Below are 27,552 nucleotides of genomic sequence, written 5' to 3' on the forward strand. Positions count from 1 at the left end.
CAATTGTGTTGTGGTGTGGAACGCCCATTGTAATATTTTAAGTTTCACCATTCTAAAACTTGTCCTGATGGCTACTAATGGCACACATCTGGCCAATCCTCGTTTTCTACTGCCCGTTAACCATATCCCACATCTCTTGAATGTTTGTAAGCAGTTCTTGCAATATTTTGTAAATGATGGCTATTGGGTGTTGTGCATTGCAGCCAATAGTACCCTGTACTCAAACTGGGATTCATTTTTATTTTCTAGATTATCTAGGAAGTACTTTCATAGTGTATGCTTCATCTGGAGATATGTATAATATTGTGAGTCTGTTAATTCATGTTCTTCTTTTAATTATTTGAAGAATTTAAGGCCTTTGAAGCTCTAGAAATTGCCTAAGATACCTATCAGGTTCCATTTTCTAAACCCCTCCAGGGTCTGCAGTCCTTGTAGCCCAATAGACTCCCATAGTCATTTTCAAAAGTAAGTACTTCTTGTCACCCAATTTTACAGTTTGTTGGTTGCCAGATTTTAATGAAGTGATGGGTACCTAAGATTTGTATAATCCTTTTAAGTGGCACTTCAGGTTTATTGTGGTACTATTTGCCATGATAGATCATTCAGTTGGAGTGCTGTATGCTCAGTTGTCAATAACAAGGGGTTGCAAAGCCCAATGGTATTTCCAGAAATCCAGCAGTGCTAGCCCCACCCCCCCATATATACCGCTACATAAGGTCATCACGGCCATGTGGACAGCTGCCATCTCACAGCAGCGTGCCCAAGGTGATATCTATTTTGGAAAGTATGTATCTGAGACCAGGTAATGAGTATTAGGAAGTATATCTATCAATCAAATCATTTTAAAAAGGGCAGGTCTACCTATCATATAGAGCAGGAGAATCCTACTGTGGGCAACACAAGAGCTGGGTATATCTAGGAGCATGCCCAAGTTATTATCAATAAATCTCTTTTTATCTTCAGTCACATATATCCCGAGGTTTCTGAACCCTTCCCTATTTATGAGTAGGGGATACTCTTTCACATTTTGTGGGGTCATTTTATCAATGGATATATGACTCATTTATACCTGAGTAGTTGCCAAATTTTCTGATAATTTAAAGGTCTCGGGGATAGTTTGGGCAGAGTCCCCTAGATATAAAATTATATCATCTGCTTAGAGTGGCACTATTTCCACCTCTTCAGTGCCATACTTCCAAACTCTAATCTGGGCATCTCTTCCTAGCCAGAAAGCCCATGGTTCCAGAGCTAGGGCAAACATCAGGAGTACCATGGCAAGTCCAGCCTCAGTTGAAAGGAAAAGTCTCAGAGGCTGCACAATTAACATGTACCTAGGCCAATAGCCTTGCATACAACAATTTGATCCATTGCACCTATTTCAGACTGAATCCTGTCTTCTATGATTGTAGCTTTAAGTAGGGCTTTTCACCAGAGCCAAATGCTTTTTCAGCATTCAGTAACATAATCACTACAGATTCTCCCACCCATAATTATTTTAGCTAATCAACCATACAAACAGCACAGATTGTCTCATGGCTGTATGGAGCATGAACCCATAGGGTGGATTAATTGATTTAACCTGTGAGATTCAAAATCCACTCATTTCATATGACATATTAGTATTGATCATGCATTGTCCACCTAGCCCCTAAATCACCTATCAGAATTTCCAGCTGCTAATCACCATCTGTAATATCCCTTCCTACATTCCTACACCTTCAACCTCACAACTTAACTTTTCGTAATCCACAACCTAGTTTCTAATCCATTGCATCTCTACCCCTCCCACACAAGTAAACTACTGCTTTCCCTATATTGTATAGCATGAAGTTCAGAGATTTTATGCCCTTTTTAAATGGCAGTGTCGATGCATTCTCTTGATGTACCACATATTTACCAGTTTGAGTCTATGCACTGCTACTATCTACTTGTTAAACTGCCATCCCATTAAAAAGGAATTTTAAGTACTCTGACTTCCCTCCTTGTGGTTCAAGTCCAATGCAAAATCTAAGTAACTGTTAGACCTGACAACCTTAGGGGAACTAACCAAAAAAACAGCTCCTATGTATCAGAAGGACCTGTATTATCTCTGATCTAACTATATATCTGTCCTGTGTTTCTGTCTCTTCTAGGTTCAGAGCCCCTTTATACCAGAGACTCCTGGCTATGGTGTTTGCCATAGAAGAAATCAATCAGAATCCTGTTCTTCTCCCTGATGCCACGCTTGGATTCTGGATGTACGACTCTTGCGGGGTGGTGGGAAGGACACTAAGAAGTGCCTTATGGATGATTACAGGAAGAGAAAAGATTATTCCACTGTACCGTTGTCAAAAGACCCCACCACTTGCAGCAATCATTGGAGATGCTGCCTCACTGGCCAGTATTCCCATGGCTCGACTTTTGGGGTTGCACAGACAACCACAGGTGATGTTATGCTGAGTACTTCATTATCAACCATTTAAGGCAATGTCAGTGATTTGCCTTCTTGCACTTGTTTGTTTCTGATTAGTACAACTTATTTTGATTTAAAGAAGCAGTACATACCAATAGCAGAGAAGGATGTTTACATAAACATAACTGCTGGGCTGCGGAATGGTATGTGAGAGGGCCATCATATTATAATACTGAAAAGATAAGCTGTCATTCACAGTGGTGGCAGTGCTGGAATGGCCAGTTTTGTGAGGTCAGACTATGCTGAATCTTCTTGACAGAGAAGGTGCCTTTTTAGGAACATAAGACCTCTTACAACAAAGCATTTGGTAAAAGTGATTGCAGTTTGCATGCAGAATTGTACCAAATGGATAGGTAATTTATGAAGTGACCTGTGTACTAATAGGTCAGTTGGGAAAATACCAAAATAATAGTGTGTTGCAATTTGACCTACTCATGAATAATAATGAGGTAGGTCGCAAGTTGTGACCCACTATGATAAACTGCATCACAGGGATGGTAGACTGCTGGCATTAGCAGACCACAATGTTTGTGATTTCTTTTCAATAAAGCAAAAAATGCAGTCCATTTCTCTTAAAGGTAAATATAGGATGCGTTAAAAAAAATCATAGGTTTTACATATTTTTTTCAGGAACATGGACTGCTGCCTGCCTGTAAAACGTTTTTTTGTCAACATTCACAGAGGAGAAAAGGTCTGTTGGGAACTCCTTTCCATTTGCCATTGCGTTACCTCCTCCTTTGAGGTGGGAATAAAAACAAATACATATTCGGTATGGTTTCCTAAATCCATTTAAATCCATTTAATGATTCTTATTTTTTTCAGATTCATTAAATTAGCTTTGTGCATTTGAAAAAGAATTTTAGCATTCACAAACCTTATAATTTACTCAATCAGATGGAATGCAAATGCTAAAACCATTAGTACATGAAGCCTAGAGTAATTCTCATAAACACTGAGTGTTTCAATGAGGGTGCTAAGAAGGTGATGCGCAGGCACACTGAGGTTACAGTGAGAGAGTGTACAGTACTGCTATGTAGCCGTAAAAAGTACAGGGGCTGGGTCAGAGGTTCAAGTAATATGGTTGCATGAAATATGGGCATCCATCACATATATGGTTTTAAAAACCAGAGTGAAGAATTTGGGCAGAATTCTATTTTGTCCACTGAGCCACCATGTCTGGTCTGAGAAAGACATGAGACAGCATGAGAAAAGTTGAAAGCAGTACATGTAGCACCTGAGGGCCAAGGAGTAACGGTGTAACCTAATGAGAAAGCTTGTGCAATAGACATATTTTCTCTTGACCTGAGTGGTGAACAAGGTTTTTAGTGAATGGATTGTGGGATGCAGATTGGATCAAGTGAGCAGAAGATGTAGTTGCGAGGAGGCAGAACAGCTACATGCTGCTATAAAAATGAAGTTTAGGTTCCAGATAAAGGGTGGATCAATTATGACAGCTGAAAGGAAGTAGAACAGCTAATGATTGGTGAGAAACGGTTCTGTATCAAATGAAAAATCATTTAAAACACAATTGTAATGTAAAAATTCAATTTCAGTTCTCCTCTCAGGAATCAAAATCTCAAGAATGTTTTATCTATTATATATTTTATGATCTATAACTGAGTACCACAAGTACAATTATGGATATAATGACTCAAGCTATCGCTCTAATTCCAAGATTGCCCCTATAATATGCCTCGCCATATTCTGTAAAACAGAGACATAGGTTGCAAGGCCCAACCTACATCAATACATACAAGCTCACTAGCAAGTCTTCTGTGGATTTAGAACTCTCTGACACACATATATTACCGAATTCTACTTTTTATTTGTCCTTATACTAATGCTATTTGGGCACTTCTGTACATTTTAGCCTTTTTCATGAATTTATATTTTTGTCTTTTTTTGTTTTTAGATAAGCTATGGATCCACTGTCTCGCTCCTCAGTGACAAACAGCAGTTCCCTTCCTTTCTGCGCACTGTCCCAAGTGACGAATACCAATCACGGGTCCTGGCTGATCTCATTGCACACTTTGGTTGGACTTGGGTGGGCATTGTAGCAGAAGAAAGTGACTATGGCCAGCTGGGCAGCCAGATCCTGAAAGAGGAATTGGGCAGGTATTCAGCATGTGCTGCTTTCCATGTGGGGCTTCCAGTCGTCTACTCAGAAAGAAAAATGAATCATGTCATTAATGTGATCAAGGAATCCCGTGCCAAGGTTGTTGTGAGCTTCTCAAGCATGGACAGCATGCTTCCACTTCTTAAGGAGGCAGCTAGACTCAACCTTACCGGGAAAGTTTGGATAGCAAGTGAAGGCTGGGCAGGATTTGAGCAGTTCTCTGACACTGAGTTCAGCAAAGTTCTAAACGGCTCCTTAAGACTACTAATCCAGAAGAGCTTGTTGCCAGGATTCAGAAATTTCATGCTTGGCATTCAACCCTCTCACACCTCTTCTGACATTTTCATGAGAAGCTTCTGGGCAGAAGTATTTGACTGCCAGTGGCCTACAAATGAGACAAAAAGAATATCTACAGATTTAAAACACTGTTATGGTACAGAAGAGCTGACAGGACTCAACAAAACCTTTCTTGATGAGACCAAATTCAATAATGCAGCCACTGCCCACAAAGCTGTCTATGCCGTAGCTCATGCCCTGCATAACCTGCGTGCTTGCAGAGATGGGGAGGGCCCCTTTCAGAACAATAGCTGCGCAGATAGGATTCACTTTGAGTCCTGGCAGGTGAGGATATGGGTGCTCTCAAAACAGGCACTTCAATGTGATACAGCACTCAGCCGTCTGGAAGAACTCCCCCAATAGACTCTAGGCACTACCATATGGAACTGCCATATTGGTGAAGGTGACTAGATTCGCTCACATGAATTCCCTGGAGAATGTAAGAAAAGATTTACTGCAGGCTTCCTCATTGACTTCACAGTGCACAGATCATCTAATACTTTAAGTGAACGTAGATTCGTTTTTTTCAAGGAGTGCTATATTGGAGCCAATTGACTGGTATCAACCAATCAGCAAGAGCCCTTGAATTGTCCATAAATAAACTGTACCATTATGAAATATCCTATAGTCTTCCCATCAGTACACAGCTACACAATTTTCAGCTCAACTGAGACTTCCTGGTAACAGGTGCTTATAGAGCAAAAACCATCAAGGTAAAATCGGAAAATCCTGAGGGCATATATCAGTAAAGACAATACGTCATACTGCAAAGTAATGATAGGTGACCTGACCATATCGTTATACAGTCTGACACATAGTAGTACTTGAATAAATTATCTTCTCATTTTGGAATGCATTTAGTAATAGACACTCATACATGTGCGCCTACTGGGCAACATACAACTCATCATAGCCTCAGTTCATTCACAGAAATGTTGCAAAATTAAAGATGTTGCCTTCACTTGAAAATCATATTTCTGAGACTTTACCCTTACAGGGTTTGTCACAGGGCCTGCTTGGGAGATATGCTGGTCTTTCATAACCAGGAACAGCCCACATACACCTCTAAAGGAGAAACTGCAGAAAATGCCTGTCAATCACCACTGTTGACAATACTCAATAGACAATACTCTGTGGTAAAGTGTAGTGGGTTGTCACAATCCCCAGTGTAAGAAATTGGATTATTATTTGGGGTAGGTGAATACCCGTCTCAAAGAATAATGACAACCGTTGTTAGAGTGAACCCTCAAAGTTCCCAAATTTACCTGAACTCAATCCCTACTCAGTGTAGGATATTCCTCTCTCTTCAATCAATTCTGCTAGCTAACGCACTGAATTGACATGTATAGCTTGAGAGACTGTGCAAAGTGCATGAAGAAGCACAAAGCCCCAATTTTAGTCAGTGGTTGTGGTAGACAGGGACCTAGGCACAATTTGAGGTTGACCACAATGAAGGACAGGAAGATTTTACCTTCTGACTTTTAAGTCCCAATCAATTTTAAGTACAATTCTAGAGCCCCGAGGACCTCAGTAGAGGCACTCAGAGACTCACAAGGTATCAGGCAGAGGTTAACAGCATGGTCCAGTCTGGGCTCTGTTACCACTGGATAGCTGGGTCATCCAGGAAATGGCCTTGTGCAGCTTGTTATCTCCCTGTGGCCACATCAGAGGGCAACCAGTTGGCACTTGGAATCCAATTTGTTGCTCAGGTTGCAACAGGGAGAAGGTCCAATCCTGCAGATTACAGGCAGCATATCCAGTTCTCTTCTGATCTTCTGCTAGTGTTCCTGAAGTGGGTGCCTGAAGTTGCCAACATTTATGCCCAAACCCAACTAGGATGTGTGGTGACTCCTAGGCAGGTGTTTGGAAAAATATTGGAAAAATATTGTGATCTCCAAATGATCATGGACATACATTTCAAAGATAAGAATATTGTTTTAAATGTTTTTTAAATATTGTTGTAAAATATATTATTAATATAAATACCACTGCATATAATATTGTTTTGTAAGTTATCTTTGAATGGCATGTGTGTTATGTTTACAATTTATTGCAACATCTCAGTTTTTATTTTTATTTATGATAAAAACCTGTTTTTTTGTTATTTTACTTTGTTGTATTTCCTTTCATCTTAATACTTAAATGTATGTTTTGAATTTTGTAGTAGTGGAATGTTGAGTTTATAGAGGAAAAGGATGGGGAGATGTTCAAACTATACTTGTTTTAATATTTTTGTTACTTGAGTTTTCTTTTAAAACTGAATTGAAAAAGAAGTGTTTAAAATACATTATATTTATTACATTTTAAAATTTAACGTGATTTTTTTTCAAATGTAAGCTTAACATGATTTTATTTTTTCTATTTTAAATCGTTTGTATTATTTATATGTCGCATTATATTTATTCAATATATTTGTATTAGGTTAAAATGCTATATATTAATTTTTAATTATGTTTAGTAAAAAACAACTTTTTTGAAGTTATTTTATTTTCAGAATGTGTAGGAGGCTGGCCTGGTTTGTAGTAGGTACCTAAAGTACTTACACCTTATACAAGGTCCAGTTATTCCTTATTAGTGAAATGTAGGCAGTGTCTAGAAGCCAGGTAAGTAATATACACAATATATACACTAGTATGCAAAAACAGGTGTAAAACAGTTAGAAAACAGTGCAATTAGTGAAAATCACAATAGTTAGAAATGGGCCTTAGGGGAACACAAACCATATACTAAGAAAGTGGAAGGCAAATGTCAGTTTCCCACCTAGGCGAGTGTAGGGTGTAGAGGGGTCCTGGGAGTATTAGAAAACACCAATGGTAAGTAATAGAAACTACCCCTGAGCCCTGGAAAATAGGAGTAAATCACAGTAACTTTTCCAGAACACGAGAACACAGGAACACGAGAAAGAAGATTATGCAAGAACCAGAAGAGACTGCAAGACACCGACAGTGGATTCCTGGATGGACCTGAAGACCTGTGGAAAAAAGGGGACCAAGTCCAAGGAGCACAGAAGAGTCCAGGGAAAACAGGACCCCCCTGTAACCCGGATGAAGGTGCAAAAGAAGAACCACCGGTGAAGAAGAACAGTCAGCACTGCACCCAAGAAGACAGAGTCGGGTTCCTGGTTGGTGAAAATGATGTCCCACACCAGATGGATGATTGCAGTCGTGTTTGTGTCGTGATGCGTTGTGTTACAGTTGGTGGAAAATGGTGCTGCCCGGGACCAGGAAGGACCAGGTGGACTCTACCCAGGAAGGCGACTCAGAGGGGACTCTCAGCAACTCAGAGAGCTCACAGGAGACCAGGCAGCGCACACAGAAGTCCCACAGTACAGGGACAAAGGAGGTGCAAAAGGAGGCCCACGCAGCACTATGACAAAGGCTCCCAAGCCGCCGGAGAACCACTCAGGAAAATGTGCATCGCAGGATAGAGTGCTGGAGGCCAAGCTGCACAGTGCACAAGGAATTTTGTGGAAGGATGCCAACAAGCCTTGGCAACTGCAAAAAACGTGGTGCACGGTGTGCTGTCTTGTGTGGGGAGGCAAGCTCTTACCTCCACCAAAGTTGGACAGCTGGATGTCAGGACTGTCAGGACCACTTCAGTCCACCACCCATGACGCAGGATCCACACAGCTCACCAAGAGAGGGGATCCACACAGCCGATCGGCATTGCAGTAGGTGCCTGCTGAAGCAGGGGAGTGACTTCTTCACCCCAAGGAAGATTCCTTCACTCTTCTGGTACAGGCTGAAGACAGGCTGTCCTCTGAGGATGCACGAATTGGAAACAGTTGCAGTTGCTGGCAGGAGCTGAAGATACAGTGTTGCAGAAGGCATCTTGCTTCTTTGTTGAAGTTTGCAGTGTTCCTGGAGGGTCAGGACACAGTTTCTTTGGTGAGAAATCAAAGTGGAGGATGCAGAGGAATCCTGCTGGAGTCTTGCAATCCGAATTTGAAGAACCACCCAAGAAATACCCTAAGTAGCCCTGAAAGGGGGAGTGGTCAGCTAAACCGGTAAGCACCTATCAGGGGAGGGCTCTGACATCATCTCCTGGCATTGGCCACTCAGATGCTCCCAGAGTTCCCTGCCAACTTGGAATCCAAGATGGCAAAACCCAGGGACCTGCTGGAGGATCCCTGAGCACCAACCCTGGGGTGGTGAATGTCACTCGCCTTTCCTTTGTCCAGTTTCGAGTCAGAGCAGAGACTGGGGGTCCCTGAATGGGTGTAGGCTGGATAATGCAAGAAGGGCACCAAATGTGCCCTTCAAAGCATTTCCAGTGGAGAGTTTAACACCCCTCTCCAAAAGAAATCCTTTGTTCTGCCTTCCTGGTATTGAGCTGCTCAAGCAACAGGACAACAGAAACTTATCTGCGAGGTGACAGCAGCTGGGGCTCCCTGGAAAAACTCAGAAGGCTGGAATGGCAGTACTGAGGGTCCTCTAAGGAGCCCCCAGAGTGCAAGGGATCATACAACCAATGCTTGCAAAAACATGGGGGTACGATTCATACATTGTTTATACCAAACATGCCTATGTTCAGAGTTACCATTATGTAGCTGGACATAGGTAGTGACCTATGTCCAGTACATGCGTAAAATGGCAACCCCACACTCACGAAGTCTGGGAAAATGGTCCTCAATGTTGTGGGGGCACCTCTGCTAGGCAGGGGTGCCCTCACACACAGGTACTCTGCACCCTGCCCTCAGGTCTGGAGGGCCTGATATAGGGGTGACTTATAAGTGACCTGTTGCAGTTTAAAGGGTGCATGCACCTTTTCACGCAGGCTGCAATGGCAGTCCTGCAGAAGCCTTTGCATTTGCTCCCTATGAGTGGGAAAATATATGCTGCAGCCCATAGGGATCCTCCAGAACCCCAATACCCTGGGTACCTAAGTACCATATACTAGGAACTTATAAGGGGGCACCAGTATGTCAACTGTGGGTGAAATACTGGTTTACCAGTATGCAACAACCATACTTTAAGGCAGAGGGCATACCTACTGGGGTCCTGATTAGCAGGTTCCCAGTAGACACAGTCAAACACACTGACAAACAGGCCAAAAGTGGGGGTAACCAAGCTAGAAAGAGGCTACTTTCCTACAGAATGTCATATAATTTCTCTTGTTAGTGTTTGTTATTTTCCTCTGTTTTCGTAGATTTTTTTATTTAAATGGGATAGGATTTTCTATTATTTAAATTAATTTTTAAAATTAAAATAATATGAATTTGTAATCAATGTATTATTATATTTTTTTAAAATATTACTATATTTTAATTACATTATTGCAGCATCTGTATTAAGTAAAATAAAGTTTTGAAATAATGTATCAAATTAGGTATTTCATTTATAATAAATTGTATTGTGAAGACATTTTAAATACTATTTAGTATTTTTATTTTTTGTTAAAGTGTTATATTTGTCTTGAGTTATTAATAAATTATTTATTTAGGAAGATACATTTGTTTTTAAAGTTTGCAATTTAGAAATGAAATGGCCTTCCTCTCTTCCTTTTCCCTTGAGGGTTTTTTGTGACTTCAAGGGATCTTTGGGTTTCACCACAAGGCATCATAGATCTCTCTCCCCAAGACCAGGGTGTTTTTTGGTCTTTTGGTTGACGTTCATGTATCTAAGATTTTTTACAAGATGGGGTAGCTAGTTCCACATATGAATCTCCTCCTTTCACAGCCACGCTTGGGACCAGCCATGGTGGAGCTGAGGTACAGTGCTAGTATTTCACTTTGTTTCCCAGTGCTTCTCTATGGGCTAGCTAGCCCTCCTACAAGAAAAACCTGTGTTTGGCTGCTGGTCACTGTAACATCATGTTAACTTTGAATTTCTACACGTCCTCCTTACTATGAGTCCTGTATTATAGGCATCAAAGTTTATATAGGGGTGACATTAATATTTAGAAGGTAAGATTTTCACCTGTTAAAATGGTTTTATGACAAATTGCTGTGCTTGATTTGCACTGCTACAATCAGGCTACAATGGTAGGCCTGAAGTCATGTTTGCACTGGCACTATAGTGGATGGGACAATAGGTGCTGCTGTCATCTGGTGGCAAATACATTTCAGACCTCTGGGTACAGTTTTTTTCACATACTAGGGACACTTTTAAAAAACTTTATTTAGTTCCTTTTTCTTTTTGTTAAACATAAGTATGCATTTATGTCATCAGCATGGTACAAAAACACGAGCAAGGCATATCTTATAAACATTATTCAGCAAAACAATTGGAGCATTCAGAACTGTTACTAGTCACATGCTATAGTACTTAGTGAAGCCACAGACATGTTGATGTCTAAAGCTCCCTACTCAGTCTTTGTTGCTGCATAAAAGCCCTTTTCTGCACACAACAAGACCATTGCTTCATAAACAGTACATCAAGTATCCCAGGGGCCTGTGGATTGTGCTACTGGTTACAAAGTGCGACCTGAAGCAAACTGTATTAGTGTGGTACTACTTCGCTAGTTACACTTCCCATCAGGGACATTGTCGTCACTGGGGACACTTACAGAGAGCAAGTACGCCTGGTCGGGCCCATCTCATGGCTATCTGGTGTTTGGCTAGCAACAAACCCACTGTCACCAGATGGCGTACTGCCCTTGGTACCTCCATGACAAAACCCAAAAGGCCCGACAGTGGACCAAGTGTCAGTGTCTCCCTGTTAATAGCCCTGAGGTTAGTGTATACATTGTGCTAACATTTCTGTACTCCAGGACAGTTCAAGGCCAGGTGCGCAAAGCCAAGATCTTCTACCCCTCATCCCTGGCATAAGTCACTATCGTGAAGGCCATAGAGATGAGGGCGCTCCAGAGTATAGTACACTCTGTTAATGTACTTAAAATGCTATAGTCTGTGCCTGCTATTGAATGAAATCTTTTTTGGCATTTTGTAGCAATATTGCCACTGCTGGTCACTTATGGGGAGTCCAAGATCCCTCTGTCACTCCAGCCTAGCCTGTTGCATCCCCGGTATATTAACATCTTGAGCGTATGCCTAGAGTTTAGACACCAAGCGGCTGAGAGTAGCAGTCTGAAATAGAGCTGTTAGGGTAGGCATCTCCGGGGCTTCTAGAATGTCATCGTCCAGTAAGCTTCATAGTGCATGGTGCACTCTGTGGTATTAAAATTGTGTTAGGGCAGGGGGCTTGTAGAGTCTTTCACTGACCCCTTTTGATTATATGTACAGTTTATTTAGCACACTGAGCACATCCTATTCCTGTCCCAGAGGGATCCCTATGCACCAGGGTAATGGTATTGGAGGAGAATTTAACTGTGACCCCACTTGGTGCTCCAGGAGCTGGTGTCCCGCAAAAACCATGGTATTCAGTGAATCAAACACATTATAACAATGGGCTGGACTGTGAAACAGCAAAGCGGTAAGGTCAGTGGAACCCCAGCACCTTAAAACAACTAGAGTTGCGGGAGATCTGGAGGATCCAGTAATGTGTAAATGCACATTGGGCCACCCTGTAGTAGTTTTCTAGCTCTGGGGGATCCAGTCCACACAGATCATACAGCAGCATAAGGGTCTCTCGCCGCACACAAGGTTGTTTACCTGCCCAGGCGGATCATAAGTGTTCGAAGTTGAGTGAAAAATGCTTGTGGGAGCATAAACGGTATATTTGTGAATAGAAACAACAATCCAGGTAGAATCACCATTTTCACAACTACAATGCACCCCACCAGTGCTGAAGCAGGTGTTTTAACTAGCAATTATTCATGAGCGTTTATGTAATTTGAATAATAAATTATGTAGAAAATAAACAACGTAGAAAATAATGGACAAGTTTGGAAAATGTGACCTCGGAGAATGGCCACCAGTGTTCACAAAATGTACTAATTAATGATTGATACTTATTAAATATTGAAAATGTACTAGACTAATGTAGTAATATGTCATATTTAGGGTTATGAAGTATGCTTTAGCTTATAATTTTGTAGGTCTTAACTTAGCAAGTGTCTTGGCCTAGTTTGGCCAGGCCTACTGCTGAAGCCGTATTTCTTAGCGGTTAATAAAAATGCTGACAGAGTGAACTAAACTGTGAAATGTCTATTGTCTTGTTAAAAGTGCTTGATAGAAGCTTTCCGTGAGAACTAACGAATAGGAAATGATGTTCCTAGCTGTGTAACAAATCGTGTGTAATGTGTGTGAGATGTGCTTTGCCAGGACGAGAACAATGAAGACACTGACTGGAGATGAAGATGCAACACAATTGTTATCCGAAGAGCCGGATGATGAGGACATCGTAAAGTGAACAAATCAACTTCATGTGAAAAGCGAAATATTAGAATTCATAGATTTGGTATAGAAATATTATCGGGTAGTTGGAAGCGGGTGAATTAGTTGAGGGTACAACAAGGGTGAATAGATTAGAGTCCTATACAGAGGCAAAGTTGAGATATTTGTGCCCAAGGATTATGAAAGAAGTGAGCAAAGTGCATCAGAGTTTAGCAGATTTGGCAGAAAAACATGGCATAGAAATTGAGAAAACAAAGCATTTGAAGAGGAGTTACAGATTAGATTTTGAGGCAATAGATTTTGAACACGATGTCAGCCGGTATGAAGGCACACCTTAAAGAATTACTGCAGAGTGCTCAGGTTTGGGGAGCATTAGACAAGTGGGAAGGCATATGTGTAAAGAAAAGAGACAAGAAGAAAAGAGATTCCTTGGAGCTGACTGAGAATGTATAACAGGACAAGGATCCGGTGAAGATTTCACCAATGAGGGAAATCACAGGGGGTAATTTTGTTCATGTTCCTTGGAGTAGGAGTGACATTCTATCATTTACGAATGATTATCCAAAATTGAAGGAGAAGCCAGTAGAGTAGTATCATCAGACAGACAGGTTCGTAAAACTTGCGATGTGTCTGTGGGAGGACTTAAACACATTACTGGAGATAGTGGTTCCAGCTGATTTATGGGTTGAGTGTAAGAGGACTGTAGATAGGCCAACAAGTGAACCAGAGAGATAAGCGTACAGCCGCACCGCCTCCTGAAGTAAGGTGTTTGAGTTTCTGAAAATAAGGATTTCACCCAAAAATATTGATTGGCAGGGAATTGACAGGACAGTGCAGGAAACAAAATAGTCGATACATGCCTACTATGAGAGATTGTTGAAGGCTTTTAAGGAGTATAATGGCAAAGATGTAATTAAGCTGAAAGACATGCTGCATTTTGTGTTCAGATTTGTGGAAGGATTGAAGCCTGAAATAAGTCAGATGATTAAGAGTCATTTGATTTCCTGGCAAGCAAAGCCGATTGATGAGGTGTTGCAGTATTGCAGTATGCAAAATACTGTAGTGATAAGATTGAGTTGAAGCAGAAGAAGCTGAAAGAGAAGGCAATGGTGATGCAGATTAAGGTAGCTCAAACAGGAGTGCAAGGAAACTTTGTGCAGCAGATGCCACAGCAGCAAGGAAATGTCATGTTCCAGCCTCAGATGAGAGGTAGAGGTTGTGGAGGCAATATGAATCATGGTCCAGATTTGAATACTGTAGTGGTTCAAAATGAGGTGCAGGGAATGAAGAAGCTATTGCTGTATCACATTTTCAGAGCTGTGGGACATTGGAAGTGGGAGTGTCCGGTGATGGTGCAGGAGGGTGTTGTTTAGCAATGTAATGACATCAATACATTTCAAAATGTGATAAGACAGTGAATAAGGGCCCCCAATCCAAATTTTCAGAGTAATGTGAACCAAGAGCATAATTTTCAGCCCATGCAACAGGTGCAAATGCCCCGTGCACAAGTGTCACAGTTGCAGCCAATGCAGCAGCAGGTTCCCATGGTACGTAAACAGCAAATGCAGATACCTCAAGCCCCGATGGAGCAGCAACAGATGATGGTTCCTCAAGAGGCCAGAAACAAGACAGAAGTAGTAACACAGTGCACCAATTCCTGTTACACAGTGAGAATTAAATAAATGGTGAATGGATGAGTGACAGTTCAGATGAGGAGCCATGTGTGCTTGCGACTTCTTTAGATGTAGATCAGAGAGAACCCTATATGAGGGGAAAGATTATGGGTCACAGAGTTTCATTCTTGGTGCACACAGGAGCTACACACTCTACAGTGAGAAGTGCAGAGGTTCCAAATTTGCCCCTTTCAGGTAGAACAGGTCAGGTTATGGGGGTAGCGAATCAGTATTTGACAAACCTGATTACAGATCCAGTGCAAATTGAGATTGGCAATTCCCAGGGACTGCATATTTTGTAGTTTGTGATTCGAGTCCAGTATCCCTACTGGGAAAGGACTTGCTGTGTAAGACAAAGGCCCTCATTATGAACATGGTGGCAATCACCGCCCCGCCGGCAGTGGCGGTAACTACCGCCAACAGTCTGGTGGTCCGGACCGCCAAATACTGAAGCACATGAGAAACAGTCAGCGGGCTATTCACACACCGCCAGCATTCGAGTGCCGACAAGGATGGAAGAGGCCACCCACAGGCTGACGGAAAGGCCCTACACACCCAACAAATAATGAAGCACAAGACCGCTGTCAGTTCCGGGGCGGGAACCACCGCCACGCAAAGCAGAAGGAACAAAAGGAACCAAATAAAAGGAAACACTCACCGTAGGCACACACAACACGCCGAAGCAGACATGGAGAGAGAGTTGCAAATAATGCCTGTCCTGCTCCTTGCAATATACCTCTGGTACCGTGACTGCCGCTGACGACGGTAAGTACTGCAACCTAGTAAACAAGGGAAGAAAGGGCACAGTTACACACCCACCCTGCAATGCACTCCCAACTCCTCACACCATCACAAGCCATACACACCAGAATAAGAGGTTCTTACCCGACACAAGGCAAACAAAACCTGCCCAAAGTACACACATGTGCACACCACACCCCCACAAAGAAACAATAAACCACGTCTCCATATTGTGCCAACAGCACCGCTGGGCACACAAACTTTAATACAAAATGAAATATGATTGTCCAAATAAGGCCAATGGCCAGTCCATGATAAATAGCCTGAAGGGCCCCAGTGGGCCAAACTTGACTCCCACATGTGCACAGGGTACTCCACCATAAAGGGACATAAATAGGGCAGTCAAACACCTCAGGGAACAAGGGCAGGGTGTGGCAGGGTGGGGGGTGGGGACTTATGTCTGGGATGGGGGATGGGCTTACTTTGTGGAGCTGGAGGGGGTTTGCTCGTGGAAGGTGGAGGAGTGGGCTTGGACCAAGGGGTGGCAGATGGACCTGGGGCAGAATAGGGCTTCTTCCTCTCTGAGGAAGGGGCACGGGAATGGGAAGGGCAGACTAGGGCGTACTTAGATGAGGAAGGAGTGGACAGGACAAGGAGATGGGCACAGTTAGGGACAAGAAGGAGTAGGCCAGTGAGTTCGAACAGGTCAACACAGGACAAGAAAAGTTTTTTAGGGGCAGTTGGGGTCGATATGGAGGAAGGTGTGGGAGTGGAGGTAGAGGGAGTGCTTGTAACAGGTGTAGGTGTGCTGGACTTGGATGCAGGAGCCTGTACAGTATGCTGATGTGTGGTGGATGTGTGTTGAGTGGGTGTCTGGGAACGTTTGAGTGTCTTGGGAGGAAGGGGGTGGACACAGTGGGACAAGACAGGCTGCCAGTGTAACTGGATGTTGTCTGGGTGTCTGCAGGTCTGGTGAGTGTGCTGCTTGTCTCTGTCAATGTTGTTGTGGTGAGTGCAGGTGTGATGTCAGATGTTGTGGTGACTGCAAGAATGGGGCCACTAGCAGTGACTGAGGGTGCAGTGTTTGCGGGTGTGCATGTCGAGGTGACAGACATGGAGGCGGGAGAAGTGGACACACTGGGGGAAGTGGATGTTGTTGTTTGTGCCTTTGAATGTTGGCTGTGTGTATGCCTGTGGTGGGAAATGTGGTGCTTGTGTTTCTCTGTGTGCTTCTTGTGTGTTGATGTGTGTGCATGGCTATCTGAACATGTGCTTAGGATGGGTGAAGGGAGTGGGGTGCTGGAACGAGGTAGAGGTGGTTGGAGTGGGGGACGGAAAGACCAGGGACACTGGCTACCGTCAAAGAGGAGGCCAGAGCCTGAAAAGATCTCTGTGGGCCAGACATGGCACAGTGTATGCCTTCCAGGTATGCATTGCATTACTGCATCTGGGATGCTAGCCCCTGGATGGCATTCATGATGGTTGTCTGCCCTATAGAGATGGACCTCAGCAGGTCAATAGCCTCTTCCTTGAGGGCAGCAGAGCTGACTTGGGCAGGGGATGAGGTGCCTGGGGCGAAGGAGACACCCACCCTTCTGGGTGAGTGGGCACGGGCAACTGGGAGGGTGGTGATGATATCGGGGTGGTGGAAGATGACACAGAATGGGTGGGCCCACTAGGGTCTTCCACCACCAGGGAGCTCCCATCGGAGGAGGTATCAGAGTCACTACTGCTAGTGGTAGTTGCCTCCCCTGTGGCACTCCCCTCGCCCTCTAACCCACTGGTCCCCTTGGTATTGGCCGACTGCATCCTTGGAACCGTGGGCCGCAGCATCCCCACTTGCCAGTGCCACTCCTCCCTTGCCAGATGATGCAGATGTACACAAAAAACACTAGAGCACAGGGGTGGGGAGACAAAACATGAGAGAAATCTGTAAATACCAGAATGGAATGACATACTTGGTGCACACACACTGCCATCCAGCTTACACACCTACAGGCAGCACCTACAACTATAGTCATAACTATGGCCCTGACTAGCGGCCACTACCCCAGCATAAAACTAATTTCAAACATGAAACACGGACCTGATGAACTGTGTGGACTACACACATGGGGGACCCTGGCCAGCCAATGCACCCACTAGTCCATGTGCCCACAAAGGACCCAACAGTACAGGAAGATCAATCCCCAAGGGCCTATTGTGACTGTTTAGACCTGCCCCTAACCATTTCTGTGCTCATGGGGGCAGGACTGCTGGAAGACACCTTACGGAGTGCCTGGCACTAGACATCCTACATACCACAGCACCCAAACACATCCATCAAAGTGAAATTAAAAAGTGTTGGTACTCACCCCCTTGTGGCTGCTGTGCAGCCTTCAAGCACCCATCCACATCCATATATGCCACTGCCAGAATGCGGGACAAATGGGGGGGTCAGGGTCCGACGGGCACCCCTTCCTCGTTGGGGGCCTTCCCCAGCTGCACCTCGCAGGTCTTCCTGGCCAGGCGCCGCAGGTCCTCCCACCGCTTCTTGCAGTGGGTGCTCCTCCAGTTGTAGATCTCCAGGGTCCAAACCTCCCTGGTGATGGCTGGCCAGAGTACCCTCTTCTGATGGGCGCTGACCTGTATGGGAAACACAGGCAAGAAAAACAGACGTCAGGATATGGCCATCTCATTCAACTGACATGTCGTCCCCATTGGGACGGAAACCTCACAGGATTATTTTACCACCTCACTAACAGTACTTGCCACACAATCTATGACTGTGCAGTTACAAATTGACCACATATGCATACAGGCATCAGCCACCATCACACACATCCATGCAAGACAACTGCCAACTCACCTGCTCTTCTGGTCGTCCATATAACTTGGCATACAGGGGTAGGACCCCGTCCACCAGCTTCTCCAGCTCCTCCGTGGTGAAGGCCAGGCCCCTTTCCCCTGTGACATGTGCCATTGGAGTGACCAGAGTCAGGACACAGCAGCACACTCATTGGAGTACTTGCATGCACGGGATTCGGGAGTCAAGTGAAATTGGGTTGATGACATGGCGTACGCTCCGCGGCGATCATGAAAAGTCCAGGTTCCCCATTGACAACCATGTAAACCAATGAATGGGTGCACGGCGGTGATCACCGCCTTCCGCCATGACAACTACCGACAGCGGCATGATGTCACTTCCACTCCTTCATATCTGGATGGCAGGGAGCTGCCATTTTGCTAGCACCACGTACATATTTCCAGGTCATGGGCCCCATTCAGGGCCTTCAGATCCCAGCCCTTAGTCGCCTGCCCACATAAGTGTCTGTTCCTCACATCAGTCCAGAGGTATCACTGCATACATGTTCCTAGAGTTGTACATCATACATCGCTTGTGTGCGTAACCTATATATTGCACTACAGTTATTCAAATACAACATGTTTTGCATGTGTATGTGTGTCCCTCATGTATGTTCCTTCCTCCCCATAAGTACAGACCCATGTGGTGAGGGAGGGCCCCATCTGTGTACAGACCTCTTGTTGATTTGGACCATGGTGGATTGTCACATCATTGTCAACTACAGACTCAATCACACAGCAGTCCAGGACCTATGTGCTTTACTAGATCCTGCACTGAAACCGACTAATCAGAATCAGCATGCCATCCCTACTGAAGTGCAAGGGCTCTCTGTACTTCACTTCTTGGCTACGGGATCATTCAGGTGACAGTGGGCATGGGTGCAGGGTTCTCACAGCCAATGTTTAGCCTCAACCTCTCAAAATTCCTGGATGCATTTGTACCACACATGCAGGCATATGTCAAGTTTCCCCAAAGGGCTGAACTCCCTGCCATCAAGTCTGAATTTTATGTCTTTGCTAACATTCCCCATGTGATAGGTGCCATCAATGGCACCCACATAGCTCTCATCCCCCCAAGAGTGAATAAACAGGTGTACAGGAACAGAAAGAACTTCCACTCAATGAATATACAATTGGTGTGTACTGCTGACCAGTTCATATCACACTTAAATGCCATGTTTCCAGGATCAGTTCATGATTCCTTTGTCCTGAGGAACAGCAGTGCACAACACATGATGGAACAACTACAAGGGGACAGAGGATGCCTCATAGGTGAGTGTGTATGACACTGGATCAGTACATAGGTGACAGCCAGGCTGTAGGCAAATAATGGCAGTTTGTTACAGTCCTGTTTCAACCCCTTTTGCAGGTGATTCTGGCTACCCCAACTTGCAAAGGCTCCTGACACGTGTGAAAAATCCCAGGACAGATGCAGAGAGGAATTACAGTGAGGCCCATGGATGTGCTAGGAGGGTGATTGAGCGCACTATAGGTCTCCTGAAGGCTAGATTCTGTTGCCTCCATCTCTCTGGGGGATCCCCGTGCTATGGCCCTGACAAGGTCTGTAGAACAGTGGTGGCCTGCTGCATGCTGCACAATGTGGCTGTGAGGAGATTTATCCCCTACTAGAGGAGGAGGGTGAGGTACATCCAGACCTGCTACCTCTGAGAGGAGATGAGAGTGATGGTGAGGATGAAGAGGGGGAAGATGTCCACTCCAGGAACCAGCTGATCCACCTATACTTCCAGTGACTATGAGGTACTGTTCACTGATGATGTTGTCTGCACTGCATAATGTTTGTCTGACTCATTTGTTTGGGGATGTGGTGTCTGTATTCATTGACACTGTAACCTGAAGACTAAGATAGCATGTGCCAGATGATGTTGTGCGTGGGGTAACTTTCCTGCAATAAAGGTATGAATATGGAATTGACTGGCCAATGCATTCACACTTACAATTGAATATTCATAATGACAGAGGACATACAAATTGGTGTAAATGTGTTTTATTATGTGTCACAATTGCATAGGTGTGCTGTACCATGATAGGGAGTGGGCTCATGGTGGATGTCAATACCAGGTACATTGGCTCAGCGATTGGTGGCAGTGGGTATTGTCCATATGTCCCTTGCAAGTTGTTATGTTGCTATTGGCAGGTGAGGATGGTAGCACAGTGGACACTTGAGAGACAGTTCAGGTCAAAGTCATTTCTCTGTGGTGGCCTTGGTCTTGGCATGTGTTCCAGTGCCATATCTGGGTCTGAGGGCACATTTGAGTGTCTGGTGCTGGGCTGCACTGGTAGGGGTGCTGGTCTCTTGTGTGTCCTCTCCCAGTGCCATCAGCCTAGTTGCTGCTGCAGATGTAGAGGGCATTTCTGGGTCCTCAGCAGTGGCCGGGGCTTCCAGGTTTGTGGGGGTCTCAGGCTGGCTTGGGTAGTGGTGCTGCAGCGCCCCTGCAATAGTGGCCATGGTGGCATTGAGTTGTTTCCACTGCTCCATGGTCTCCTTGTGTTGGGACTATCTGCAGCCTTTGACTCTGCTCCAGGGTGGCCAGAATCTGGCCCATCCGGTCTTGGGTATGGTGGTATGCTCCCAGGACCTCAGAGATCACCTCCTGGGCTGCAGCATCCATCATTTGGCCTCCCCACTGTGCCACTAATGCCCTCCTACTGGGCCTAGCCCCCTGTGCCTGTGTCCCCTGCACAGGTCTGGCAGTCCTACTTGCACTGGGGCCATCATCATCCTGCCTGTTAGTTGGTGGTGACTCTGGCCTCTGTACTTGTGCTCTGCCAGTCTGTGGCCTGGCGACACTCATGTGTGGTCATTTGGCCAGAGCTAATGGTGATGGCTGGGTAGTAAGGGTGTCAGTAGTATCCTGGGTGGGGCTGCTGGAGGGTGACAGCCCAGAACTGCGTGACGGTCCAGGGTATTCCTCACTGTCCATACATCCCTCTCCAGTCTCCTGAGTGGGGCCTCTTTCTCTATGTGGGGCACTGGCACTCCTTGGCCTTTCCATCAGGGTGGCATGGGTGGTGGTGCCTGTGGGGGTGAATGGAAATGTATGTTACATGTTCTAATTCGAATAAGGATGCACAGCTCTGCCCTGTCAGACATGCAGGGACCTATTGTGGGGTTGTCCTTACATTTTGCATGGGATGTGGAGGTGCATTGTGGGTGCAGTAGTGCCATTGTGATTCCTTGCAGGGGTAGGTAGCTATGCACAAGGGGAGGAATGTGGGCCTGTTAGTGGTTTGTGGGCATGCAGGGTGACTGGATGTAGTGAATGTGGCCTGGGTGAGGTAGTGGTCCTGGTGGTAGTTAGAGGGGTGGGGTGGTACATGCATTACAGGTGTGGTGTATATGAAGTAATTGTAGATGACTTACCTGAGTCCAGTCTTCCAGTGAGGCCCTCAGGGTGCAGGATAGCAAGTACCTTTTCCTCCCAGTCGGTGTAGTCGGGGTGTAGGTGGAAGTCCTCACCCAGTTTTCTGGACCGCAATGTTGTGCCTGGATGCCATTGACCTCACCTTCCCATGCAGGTCATTCCATCTCTTGTGGATGTCGTCCCTTGTGCGAGGATGGTTTCCCACTGCGTTGACCTTGTTTACAATCGTCTACCATAACTCCATCTTCCTGGCGATGGGTGTATGCTGGACCTGTGCCCCAAAGATTTGTGGCTTGACCTTCAGTATTTCGTCCACTATTGTTCTTAGCTTCCTATCTGTGAAGCGGGGGTGCTTAGGGGGTGCCATAGTGTGTGTTGTGGGTGGTGTGTTGTAGGATTATTGGTGAGGGTGCTGCATTGTGGTTGGGTGTGTGACCTGTGGGATGTTGAGTTCAGTGTATGCATGTTGCGTTGTCAATATCTGTTGTGCTATTGGCTTGCAAAGGATTGTAGGGTGTGTATGTGAGTGTTTTATAGTGTTGTGGATGTGTGTCAGGTGGGTGGGTTTCAAACTTGCCAATTTGTGCATTTCTTGCTGTTGGGTCCCATTGCTGGCCGTGGCAGTCCGTACTGCCAATGGTCGTTCAAAATCCACTATCCGCCGCAGTGATTTGTGCATCATTATTTGGAGGGTGGAGGATTTGTCTGATTGGTGGTGGCAGGGTGGGGTGTACAGCCTTTCCACCATCAAGGGCCCTGGCGGTGGCTGGAGGTAGCAGAACTTTTGGAGGTTTCTGTTTTTGGCATCATTATATGGTGGTGTGTTATTCATCGCCAATTGCGGTCTTCTGTTCACCGTCGCCACAGCGGTCGACGTTGTTTCCTGTCATGTTCATAATGACCACCAAAGTGTTTTATTACTTGCTCAAATGATGGAATTGAGATCCAGACAAATAGTGATGATGAGGAAGACCAAGCCCCAGAAACTGAGTGTGAAACTATAAATGAGGAGTACCCCTTGATGGAATTTTTCCCAATGTTCGCAGTGAAAGAGCTTCATTCTGATTTGCAGGGAACAGTACAAGAGAATGTGTGGGAATTGACAGGGAAAGAAGTAGGGTTGATCAAAGGAGTGGAACCAATAAAGGTTACTTTAAAACCGAATGCAGTTTTCCCTCAGCTTCCTCAGTACAACATGACACAAGACGTCCTGATGAAAGTAGCTCAGATAATTGCAGATTTTGGGAAGCAGGAAGTTCTGAAAGAAGTGTTGAGCAGCCCATGTAACTCACCAATAATGGGTTTGAAGAAGCCTTGTGGGAAGGTTTGAACTGTTCAAGATTTGAGAAAAATAAATGAGATTGTGATCAAGTGTTGTTCTATAGTGCCCAAACCAGCTGTGATAATGTTCCAGATTACATGTGATGCAGAGTGGTTTACAGTTGTTGATTTGTCACAAGCGTTCTTTTCTGTGCCCCTTCATGAGGATAGCCAATTTCTCTTTTGTTTCAAATTTCTGGATAGAGCCTAATGCTGGGATAGTCGTCCTCAAGGGAACACAGAATCACTTCCCTTGTTCAACCAGATCTTGAAAAAGAATTTGGATTCTTTATAATTGCCTTTTCAGTCAAACCTGGTGCAGTACATTGATGACTTATTGATTGCATCCAAGACAAGTGACGAGTGTAAGTATTACTCGGTTGCCTTGTTGAACCATTTGGGAAAATATGGTCATAAATTGTTGTCAGTAAAATTGCAGTATTGTCAAATGGTAGTGAAGTATTTGGGTCACCAAATTGAGAAAGGGTCGAGGAAAATATCTTGAGAAAGGATTACAATGATACTGCAGAGAAGTCCCCCGACCACACAGAGCGATGTCAGGATGTTTCTGGGAATGGTGGGCTATTGTCACCAAAGGATCACAATTTTTAAAGAAGTTTCAAGACCACTGCAGAAGTTAACTCATAAGGATGTCACAGACCCCATAGTGCTGGATCAGGATGAAATGAGAGCTCACTGAGTTGAGAGAGAGTTTGTGTAGAGCTCCATTGTTGGGTATGCCTCACAACGCGAAACCTTTCACATTGTTTTGCAATGAGCGTGATGCATGTTCATTGTCTGTCTTGACTCAGGTCCATGGAGGTCCTCATGGTCCAGTAGCATATGTTTCAGCTACTTTGAACCCAGTTGCAGCAGCCTTATCAGGTTGTTTGCATGCAGTTGGTCAGATTCTTTCACAGTGTGAAGGCGTGGTGATGCGATTTCTCCGGACTGTAATTGTCCCTCAGTCGATTGAGATTTTACAGACAAGAACGAAAACCCAATACTTGACTGGTGCTAGGTTAACTAGGTATGAGACAAGTATTTTGGGAGCACCAAACGTGACACCGAAAAGATGTACAGTGCTGAACCCGGCAGCTTTACTTCCGAGTAATATTGCTGAAATTTAAAAGGAGGAAGATGTTGAACATGATTTGTCTTGAAGTAACTTAGTTGTACACAAAACCGAGACCTGACATTAGAGAAACCCGATTGGAAGAGAATGATCAAATTATTTTTGTTGATGGTTCTTGTCTGAGAGACAACACAGGGACACTGACAGCTGGATATGCTGTGTGCACAATTACAGGTACCTTTGAAGCTTCTTGGCTTTGAGGAGTGTATTCTGTTCAGGTAGCGGAATTGGTCACTCTTACCAGAGCGTGTCATGTTTCTGCTAGATTGAGAATTACTATCTATACGGATAGCCAATATGGATTTGGAATAGTTCATGATTTTGGTCAGTTGTGGTCGCAGCGAGGTTTCCTGACCTCCTCTGGATCACCAGTCAGAAATGGTGAAAGATTAAAGGAGCTGTTATATGCAATTCAATTGCCTGAAGAAGTTGCCGTGGTAAAATGCAGTGCACATTTAAAGTCGCAGGACTACGTGTCATTGGGGAATTGATATGCGGATCAAGTCGCAAGGTTTTGCGCCTTGAACTGCATATCATTCAAGGACAAGTGTGAATTGTTACCTAAAGAAGACACCACATGTACAAGTTATGCACTGAAAGTGACTGACACTTTGGAAGAGTTAAATTGCAGAGTAATGTTGACAAAGAGGAGAAACGTTCATGGAGTAAAATGAAATGTGTTCAAAGACAGGATGAATTGTGGGTTTCTGAGGAGGGTCAATTGGTTCTGCCAAAAAGCCTGTTGTCTCAAATGGTAAGGTACTGTCATGGTCAGACACACATTGGGAGGGATGCCATGGTTTGTCTGTTCAAAATTGATTGGTTTAACCCCAAGCTTAGGCAAGATGCTGAAGCAGTATGCCATTGTTGTGTCATTTGTCAGCAATTAAATGCAGGGAAAGGGACAGTGGGTAATTTGAGCCACATTGGAAGAGCAGGAGGTCCATTCAGCAGAATGCAGATGGATTTTATTGAGATGCCTGTGTGTGGAGGTTTGAGATATGTGATGGTTATTGTTAGCATCTTTAGTCACTGTATTGAAGCATATCCCACACAAAGAAATGATACCGCACTTTGGGTTTCTAATCTCTTTAGAATCAGATAGGGGAAGTCACTTTAACAATGAAGTGTTTAACCTACTGTGTGCAGCATTGAACATTGAGCAGAAGTTGCATTGTAGTTACTGTCCTGAAGCATCAGTACTAGTGGAGCAAATGAATGGTAACTTGAAGTCAAGAATTGCAAAAGTGTGTGCAGCCACTAATTTTAAATGGCCTGATGCATTGCCTTTAGTGTTGATGTCAATGAGAAAAACACCTGATAGGATGACAAGACTGTTGCCTCATGAGATCATCATAGGGAGAGCAATGAGACTGCCAGCTGTACCAGCCAATGCACTTGTCAACATTACAGATGATATGGTGTTGGATTATTGCAAAGGTCTGGCTGATGTAGTCAGCTCTTTTTTTCAGCAGGAGGAGGCTACCACACTGCCAGTGATCCATGATCCAGGGTACAACCTGAGGGCTGGAGACTGGATTGTTGTCCAAAAGCCTGTGAGAAAGACATGTTTGGAGGCTCGTTGGAAGGGACCGTACCAGGTGGTCCTGACAACTACGACAGCTGTGAAGTGTGCTGGGATCCCAAACTGGATTCACGCAAGTCACACGGAGAAAGTGGCATGTCCACTGGATCATGAAGAAGCATTGTTGAGAGTACAAACAACAGTAAGACAAATCACAGCCCCAGAAAAGGAACGAAGAGGAACTGAGGCTGAATCTGAGCTCGTTGAGCACGGTGTAGTTACTCCTGAAGGAGACGAGGGTGGAGACTTCCAGGAGAGTATAGGGGAACCTGTCTCTACTGAAGCAACATGAGAACCTAGTCAAGAGGGGGCTCTCCCAGAAGTAGATGATTCTTAGAGACAAAGAGAGCAACTGCCAGACCGAGAAGGGGAGGGAGTTGAGGTGAATCAAAGTCAAAGTGATCTGACTCCTCCTGAAGCGGTTGCAGGTCCGTCAAGAGAAAACACCACAGAGAAAGAAAAGGGTTCAAGTTCAATCTTGAAGAGAATACTGACAGAAGGTTCACTGAAAGGGGATAAGTGGCCCAAATCACAAGTGGAGAAAAGGAAATAAGTGGATGTCGAACTAACAATAGAGGAAGAAGTAGATACTACGAGAAAAGAGGAACTAAGTTAAGGAGAGCTGATTGGTGATCGAAAGTTGAAAAGAAAGATAGTAGCAAGTCGAAGATATGCAGGTCCTGAATGGGCGTATGCAACTTCAAATGAATGGCAGCAAGAGTTTATGGCCCTCATTTCAACCTCAGCAGTCTTTTCACAAGACCGCCGAGGTTTGCCGGGCCAAAGACCGCCAGTGGTGGCGGTCTTCCGCCAACCATATTATGACTGCTGGCAACCCTGTGCCCTTTTTTGGATGGAGAGCCGCCAGCAGCCATACTGGCGGTCGGCGGTGAAGTGGAGGCTGCTCCACCATCACCGCCACGTCATCAGAACACCGTCCTCCATAATACAACCCAGTATTCGGCGCGGTGGTGTTCTGGTGATGGGGTGCTGGCGGCGGAGCAGCCCCAATGAATCCCGTTCCCTCCTGGAGGATCACCGGAACAGGTAAGGTGATTGTCCGTTAGGGGAGGGGGTGGAGGGTGTTGTGTGGTGTGTGTGTGCATGGGGGGTGTACGTGTGTAGAGGGGTTGTGTGAGTGCGTGTATGCATGCAGGGGTGTAATGTGTGTATGGGAAATGTAACGTGTTTGCATGTGTGCATGTATGTATGCGTGTATGTGTGTGAGTGGTGTGAGCATGCGTATAGGGCGGTGTGAGAGGTATGTGTGTGGGTTTCAATGGGGGTGGGGGGTCCTACCACATTTGGGGGATGGTAGGGGGGTTGTGGGTGCTGGGGGAGGACTCAGGGGAGGGGGAGGAGGAGGAGGGAAGGGGAGACCCCAATCAGTGCCAGGGAACAAATTCCCTGGCACTGATGGTACATACCGCCATGGATTTCGTGGCGGTACAAAACCCCACAAAATCCATGGCAGTATGCGGGGTCCTGATACCGCCAGTGGTCTAGTTATGGCCGCCGGGCTGGAGACCATTGTCTCCAGCCTGGAGGTTGTTACCGCCATGGCGGACGGTGCGGGACATTGGCGGTTTGGCCAACCCACCAAACCGCCGATATCATAATGGGGCGGTAATGAATGCCGGCCTATTTGCGGTCTTACCGCCCTTTTTCCGCCGTCCGCCAGCAATGTAATGAGGGCCTATGTCTTTTTGTTTTGATAGAGAGGTCTCAAGT

The 27,552-nt window shown here is 45.1% G+C and overlaps 1 protein-coding gene across 1 annotated transcript in view; it reads left to right on the forward strand.

Moving 5' to 3' along the window:
- The first annotated feature begins 728 nt into the window (after positions 1 to 728).
- Positions 729 to 27,552, forward strand: part of LOC138267091 (extracellular calcium-sensing receptor-like) — a 144,856-nt gene continuing 118,032 nt past the window's right edge. The window contains exons 1-3 of the mRNA XM_069215940.1: positions 729 to 802; positions 2,133 to 2,424; positions 4,365 to 5,189. Of these exons, the coding sequence (XP_069072041.1) occupies positions 729 to 802; positions 2,133 to 2,424; positions 4,365 to 5,189 (1,191 nt within the window). The remainder of the gene's footprint in view (positions 803 to 2,132; positions 2,425 to 4,364; positions 5,190 to 27,552) is intronic.

Source organism: Pleurodeles waltl, chromosome 12 (genome assembly GCF_031143425.1).
Source record: "Pleurodeles waltl isolate 20211129_DDA chromosome 12, aPleWal1.hap1.20221129, whole genome shotgun sequence".
In the NCBI taxonomy this organism is placed as follows: domain Eukaryota; kingdom Metazoa; phylum Chordata; class Amphibia; order Caudata; family Salamandridae; genus Pleurodeles; species Pleurodeles waltl.